We start from the raw sequence: 7,877 nt of genomic DNA, 5'->3' as shown, positions 1-7,877 counted from the left end.
CGTAAGCGGGGCACTTTTATTACTAAGGTGTGCATTTTGTTGTTATTGCCACACAAAGCACTTAATCGGATGGCATGTCGACCGGGGAAGCAGGAGCTTACAAGGAGGACTTGAAGGCAGCATTAGTCACGGTTGAGGTCATCCGCTAATCCCGAGCATGCGCAGTCGGCGGCGGTCTGGGAGTGTCTGAGCGGCTCTTTGGCCATGAAACCAACCCGCAGTCACTGAAGCCAAGAGCATCAACATGAACAATTAACTGTGACCCGGAGAATATGATCTGGACTCATCAAGCTGAGCTGACTGAGTCTAACGAGGGAGGAGTGTCGGAGAGATGAGACAACATCACTCATTTGTTGGATATCTGTGGTGTGAATGACCTCTGGGAGAACGGTACCGGGAATTAAGGATTTCTAATACTTTGTCTTCTACAGGCTCCAATCCTGTTACAGCGTCAGATACGGTTCAGTCGAGGCTGTTGTGCACTCACATTGTACTTACACATTCACATTATCTGCATCAGAATAGGCTGCACGGCTCAAGGCTCCGGTGAAATCACCGCATTGTCTTAGTTTATCCATTCACTTGAATAGCCTACTGCTGCATACTGTAGTTCAAATTGTTTAATCCCGAAGTGCCGGAGGGGTGACGCGAAATTTCCCGTATTATTGTTGCTTGTAGTTCAAACAGTATACTTAAATATTTTGACAGTATTTGCATCTTTGTAAATACACTGTTGCGGTTGCTTCCCTGTTAAAAAAAGAGAAGCGGATTTTCATTTCATTGTCGTCTGCTCCTCAAACACACCGCTGCATTTGACTTTAAACGCTGTTGAAGACTTTTGCCGGGCGCATCTGCTGTTGGATATGATGAGCTGGTCATCTGCTGTGGGAACATTCTTAAACCTGCAGGCAGATTAGCAGTGAGAGGGACACGGCATCTGTCAGGACATTTCTGTGCCAGGACTCTGCGGGGATGCTGCGGGCCACGGCGGGCTCGGTGGAGGAGAGGGACGAGGAGCAGGAGGATGAAGGTGAAGAAGAGCTGAGGGATGGAGGGGTGCCCTTCTTCGTCAACAGGGGAGGCCTGCCGGTTGATGAGGAGACTTGGGAGAGGATGTGGCGCCATGTGGCCCGGATTCACCCCAATGGTGAAGCTTTGGGGAAGAGGATCCGGGGCGCAACTGACCTGCCCAAGGTAACACTGCTGCGCTTTCCCAGATAGACACTATAGATCAATATGCCATGTGCACAGAAACTGCAGCTGATCGTTTTTTTTTTTTTTTTTTTTTGTCGATTAACATATCGATAATTTGTTTGATTAACTGACCTATCATTTAATCTATAAAAGGTGAAAACATAAAGACGAATGCCCTTAACAAGTTACCAGAGCCAAAAGCAATATTTGTTGTAATTGTTTTCTTAGCTTGAGCAAAAATATTCATTTTATAACAAAATGAAATGGAGAAAAGCAAGCATTTGTGAAGATTTTACCAGCAACTGATTGGGATATTTGTTTGATAACTTACTAAAACAATCAATCTGTTATCAAAATTAAAAAATTCAGTGGGTCAATTAATACATAAATCCATTCAGCAGTCTCAATAAATCTGTTAGATGCAATTATGGGTATATGTAAATTCTCAACTGGTTAAAGCTGATTATCAGTGATAAGAGTAATTTGCTCAGTACTGTGCACTTCACACCACTCATGTGAAATTTACACTTACTGGAGAAGCAATTCACAGCCATGTGTTGTGTTATTGGCAAATGTTTGCTTGGACACTTTGCTACCATATGATCCCACATGAATATTTCCTTTACTTGTTTCTGTGAGTTTGTTTTTTTCCACTGACTGCATTAGTGGAGCATGATGAATGGTCTGCCTGCCAGTAGCCAATCTGCAGCTTTGTCAAATCCACCACATACATTTCCATGCTACAGGGTACTGTTGTGCAAGGCGCGCAACAAAATGCTGCTTATGTTCGCCTTACAAGAACTGGTAGCGTAGATTCAATTAATGTAATTCTCATGAGATGTGGCTGCAGAACAATTAAGACACTCTTGCCATTAGTTACACTGAATCGAGAGAAGCCTGGAGGTCAAACAGGAGGACATTCTCCAGCTGCAGTGAATATAGGGATTGTATAACACTAATGTTTGTGTCCTCTGTCCCACAGATTCCAGTACCGAGTGTGCCTACATACCAACCTACCACCACTATCCCACAGCGCCTGGAAGCCATACAGAAATACATCAGGGATTTGCAGTATCCTTCGTCTACTATGATACAGACGGTTTGTTAGCTGTCGCCACCACAAAGCTGTGGATGATGCCAGTGAATAGCTGGCTATTAAGAGTACTTGAAGTCTGTTTAGATGAATGTGATGACTAAAAGTAAACCCTACAACATCTTGTTAACAGCTAGAGAGATATTCTTTAAACACTGCATGATTTGTTCCCTCAGGCAATACAGGTAATTAATAGCTGATCACACACAAATGGAAGTAAGAGAATATGCAGTTGTAATACTAGAGACTGAATAAGTAGTATATCACCAGTGCAGTGCCAGTGCCAGTATACTTTGACACTGCGTTTTACTCACTTGGCCCAGTGTTTTGGCATATTTTGATAAATGTGGGCCAAACATGAGAAACTAGGCCACTGTGGAACACTACATTCTATATAAAGCACCAGCATTATTTCCAGTAAATGCAGGAATTCATCCATAATTAACCAGCATCCTATGAATATCACAAAGCACTTTAAGTGGTTGTCTCTTTGCCCCATTGCATGCAGCGGGGCATTCTACCAAAGCTGAACAGTTTCACCTTCTCTGTTTTATGTGATGAACTTAACATTATCCTGCAGGTACAATCACACCGGAACACAGTTTTTTGAGATTAAGAAGAGCCGGCCTCTTACTGCGTAAGCAGCCCTTTTAAAATTCCAGAGTGACTGTCAATATCTTTTTTTTTGGCTTGTTCTTTGATATTTCTTGGTAGGTGATCTTGTTTGAAACAGTAGGAGTGATGTAAATGTCATGCAATAGGATGAGAGACTCTCAGGGTTCTACGGCAGCAGACACAGGACATCAATGAGTACATTTGTTGATTTTCTCTGGTCTGGCCTGTGCTGCTGATCTCTGATGTTGACTGAAGTAAAGGGAACTGGATGTGCAGTTCATGTATATTTCTGCAGTAGCCCAGAGCTTTGTGAATAGGAACTAATGTCCATGCCTCACAGGATCTGTCTTGCCAGCAGAGGCCTGGGATGCACTTTTTCTGACCTCAGTTTATTAGATTTAGCAGCCGAGATTTTATTTTGATGGCTCATGGAAAATGTTAGTTGTTCTTTTTTTTTCCTTCAAAAAATCAGTAACAGTCCTTCATGTCATTTCTTCTGCACTCTGTAATGTATTAATGACTGTTATGCTCTCTCATTCCAATGCTCTGCACAGATTGATGGACATTGCGAAGGAGATGACACGAGAGGCTCTGCCAATCAAATGTCTGGAGGCAGTGATCCTGGGAATGTATCTTTTCACCAGCAGAGGAAATTTCTGTGGCATTTGATGGTTTGAATTTGTAATGTGTGGTGGGTGCATCATTAATATTACTCACCATTTCATGATTGTAAACACTGATATTTTTTTCCACGGTGATTTATGTTAGGCGGCTAATGGGACGAGAAATGCGTTTTTGGCAGAGTTCTGTCTGAATTTTTCCCAGGACTTCATGAAATCTAGCAGAACAAAATGGTCTTGTAGGATTATGGCCCACAACATCAGCATGACAGGAACAGTCAAGCGTTCGGTGATTAGATTGGACACTCTTGCCAACATTCTTACAAATACTGCCAATTGTATCACTGTGGCATTGCAGAGCGTTTGTTTTTTTGTGCTATGTTATTTATTTGTTGAGCTTCTATTGTAGTGTTGCATTCAGGATTATACGATTAGAGTAGACTTAAGAGCAAGAGATTGAATGTGCATGTCCTTGACCCAGCTTGTGGCAGTTACCTCACCAACAACATGCCGGGTGTGGAGCGCTTCCCCCTCAGCTTTAAGACTCAGTTCTCAGGGAACCACTTCCACCACATTGTGCTGGGAGTTCACAGCGGGGGGCGCTTCGGCGCACTGGGCATCAGCCGCAGAGAGGACCTCATGTTCAAGCCCCTGGAGTTCCGAACACTGATGGACCTGGTGCAGGAGTTCGACGGGGCGTACCGGGGCTACTGGCACACCCTGCGCAAGGTCAAGATCGGCCAGTATGTTTCCCACGACCCTCACAGTGTGGAGCAGATTGAATGGAAGCACTCCATCCTGGATGTGGACAAACTGTCCAAGGAGGAGCTTCGGAGGGAGCTGGAGAGACATACTCGAGACATGAGACTGAAGGTATGGTGTGCCGATCATAAAAGTGCAAACAATCAGGAAGGATGCAATTTGTTTGTGTGTGTGTGTGTGTGTGTGTGTGTGTGTGTGTGTGTGCGTGTGTTATAATATTGCTACTTGAATATTGACTTGATCAGTGAAGGCAAATTTGTAACCTGGTAAATCAAAGAAACAATTACAGTTCAGCAATATATCTGTTATATCAATATTGTGATATGAGAGTAGATAGACTTATTAGACTAATACAGCTTTTTCATGATTTGCCTCTACCTGTTTGGTCATCATATCCGCATTACTAATGGGTGATTTATCAGAAATCTCTTGTGTGTAAATATCTTATGAAAGCACCAATAGTCGTCCCTATAATATTGTCTCAATATTGATATTGAGGTATTCAGTCCAAGGTATTTTGATGTTGGATTTTGTCCATACTGCCCAGCCTTAGGCAGCTTTTTACCTCAAAAAAAGCACTGCCAATGTTCACTGTGTTTTTCAGTTGTTGTTTTTTTCAGCTGCACATTGAGCTTCACTGTTGTTTTTTACTTGCTGCTTGTTACTGTTACTGTGTGTTCCCTGATAGCCACAACCAACTCACTGTGGGCCACACCCGTACAACACACACTCACACACACACCCAAAACATGTTGATGTGATTTAGGCATGCATACACGTGCTCACACACAGATGCAGACTGATAATATAGGACATATATTTTTTATTTACTGTAATTTTCCAAAAAAACAAAAAAAAACAAAAAAAAAACAGAAGTATTTTGTAGCTTTGAGTCCCAGTCTGTGCAGTTGACACACATTTCTGAAGCCTTATATTATATTAGGATGCAGCTTCTCTTCCCTTTATTTTTAATATCTTTTTTTTAAATCATTGGAGGAAAGATGGCGATAACTGCGATTGCAGATGGAATGTTCCTCTCAATCGCTTATTAGCGTTTTTGCCTCTTTTGACCTGCTGTTCTTTTATGTGAGGTGACACAGAGTTGACCCGCTATTTGAGGGGCTATTGTTCTCAAATGAGAATCTCTTATCGCCTCTCATTGCTAAGATTAATGAAAGCAGCCTTGACGCTGAGCTCTGTGCGTAATAAAACTAATGTGATGGCTTTGCTCTGCTCTGTTGTGCTTCATGCGTGGCTGCCTCCATCCATCAGTGGCTGATCTTACATACAGAGTGCTTTCCACTGTTGGCCGAACACACAATCACATTACAGACCTGGACAGATTTCACCATTAACACTGTGCCTCCTGTACACTGAGGCCGTAAGCACAGTTAAACCCACCCTTGTAAGGCTTTTAAGCGATTAAAATGATGATTAAGTTTTTTTTTTTTTTCTGAATGTGTGTTTATCCTCTTCCTGACAAAATGCCCTTGTGTGTTCCGTTTGCCACAAGTGTATGTTTTGCCCCACATTAGAAGTAATGTGAACTTTTTTTTTTCCAGATAGGAAAGCCTGCACCTCCCTCTCCCACCAAAGACAGGAGGAACAGCATGGGTTCACCCCTCAGAAACCCAAGCAGTCCCATACGCAGGATCAGCCGCATTGAGAGACGGTATGATTTATTTATTGGATAATTTCTTGACAGAAATTATCCTCACATCCCATGATGTGAGGCAAAAGAGAATTGTTTCAGAAATTAGTCGAATTTGTTCAGCAGTTGCACTTTATGTCTCATTTATGTTTGTTTGTTGCAGTCCCTCTGCAGAGAAGAAGGTTTTGGAACAGAAACCGTCCGGGGACATGAACGGTTACCAGATTCGAGTCTGAGGAGGAAATTCAGTGAAGTTAAGAGACTCGTCAGCAAGGGTATAGGACAATTGTTTCACGTGACCAATTGATTTATTGTTGTTTCAGGCTTCATCCATTGTACAGATTGATCTATTCACAGGACCTGCTGTTGAATAGGTCACCAGCAACTTTTCTCTCCCGAGACAAATTCATACACGTGTCTAGATTGTTAAAAAGCTTTTATGGAGCTGAGTGCGGGATAATGACTGGTGCTTGAAATACATCCAAATTCTGAAAGCGATCAGAAACCTGGTGATTTGTAAACATTTTTTTAATATTAAAGCAGAGTTTTGCTAACTGTATGTAAAAGCTGACTCTTCTCCAAAGCTTAGCAAAACAGCCACCAAGTGTAAATGTTCTGGACATATCGTAGGTTTTCATGGTGTCACTATTAGTTCTCCAAAAGAACTCTAACGAGGCTTGTGTACAAGTTGTGTCATCATGTTGTACTGTAAGTGTGCAAATACATGTAATGTAATTTTAAACTTTCAGCTCTGCTGGTCAGCACTTGCTTTTTGTAGTAACAAAATAGTTTGCAAACCACGACCCTTGTGCCTTGTATGAAGATTCAATGAGAAGGAAAGAAAAACATGCTGCAGTAGTAGCTGGAGTTTTATGTCCAATTCATTATTCTCATTGCCTAACTAAACATTCAGCAGTGCAATCTCTGCTCTCCCAACTAGCCATGAAATAAACAATTCGTACGGCACATTATTGCGATCCAATACACAGAGGTTAACATGTTAAGCATGCAATTATACTGTGTTTAGATAATGAGTGAATATGGGATACTGTACAATACCTGTTAAGTATAGTTTATGAGCATCAACGTGTATCTTTTGAGAGATTTTTTGAGAAATGGGAGACACATACTCTGGCTACTGAATATAAAACCTTTCACTTGAACCGAGACGGTTGTCAAGGTGAACGATGGCGACGCAGCTGACTGCCCTCATCTGCATTTTCTGGATTAGTCCCTAGGTCTCGAAGGGAGACACTGAGAAGTCCGTTTTTTTATATGTAACCGCTTTATATAAGACATTGTTTCTTACTTTTATTTGTAGCAACTTTATCCAGTTGTTCACTAGCCTTAAGTGGTATCCTAGCAACTGTTTTCCATTTTAGCCAAGATGTCAAGAAATTTGTTTACAGCACTTTTGTATTTTTTAATTGGAGATTGTCATTTTATACCTCCTCCAGTACTGATGATCACCAGTAAGACCACTTAATATTTACCATGCACTGTTCGAAATATGTTGCCACAGTCAACATTTTTGAGTCTAGGTATCGTCTGTTTTCATTTCAATATTCTAAAACACACTTATTTTATACCAGAAGACTGCTGTTGATCTACAGTATCACAATAAAGACTCACTTTGGATGTTGCGATGCTTTGTTTTTGTTTTTCCTGTGATCAAACATTGTGACTAAAGATTTCTATGATTTCCTTGTGATGAAATTGATTAGGCTGAGCTTGAGGAGCTCCATTTCTCTTAAGAGCCCCCCAAAATAAAATAAATGGACCAAATACCAAATGTGAAACCCTTAGATACAGTGTATTCAAATGATGCTTTGAGGCCAGTCGAGGCAAAGGGTTCAAGTTGAGCCCAGCGTGTTCTCAGCCTCTGGCACTGAGAGAGACAATGATGAGAGTGGACTAAGGAGCTCTCCAAACATTACCCCTG

At 41.6% G+C, this 7,877-nt stretch overlaps 1 protein-coding gene across 1 annotated transcript; it reads left to right on the top strand.

Moving 5' to 3' along the window:
* Positions 1 to 186: 186 nt before the first annotated feature.
* vash1 (vasohibin 1) lies at positions 187 to 7,579 on the top strand. The gene is made up of 7 exons (XM_030045009.1): positions 187 to 1,194; positions 2,177 to 2,265; positions 2,868 to 2,924; positions 3,457 to 3,531; positions 4,014 to 4,395; positions 5,847 to 5,956; positions 6,099 to 7,579. Exons 1-7 carry the CDS (start codon positions 973 to 975, stop codon positions 6,169 to 6,171), a joined length of 1,008 nt encoding a protein of 335 aa, XP_029900869.1. The 5' UTR covers positions 187 to 972; the 3' UTR covers positions 6,172 to 7,579.
* The last annotated feature ends 298 nt before the right edge of the window (positions 7,580 to 7,877 follow it).

This window comes from Myripristis murdjan, chromosome 22 (genome assembly GCF_902150065.1).
Source record: "Myripristis murdjan chromosome 22, fMyrMur1.1, whole genome shotgun sequence".
NCBI classification, from domain to species: domain Eukaryota; kingdom Metazoa; phylum Chordata; class Actinopteri; order Holocentriformes; family Holocentridae; genus Myripristis; species Myripristis murdjan.
This window is presented reverse-complemented; position numbering and strand designations above follow the sequence as displayed.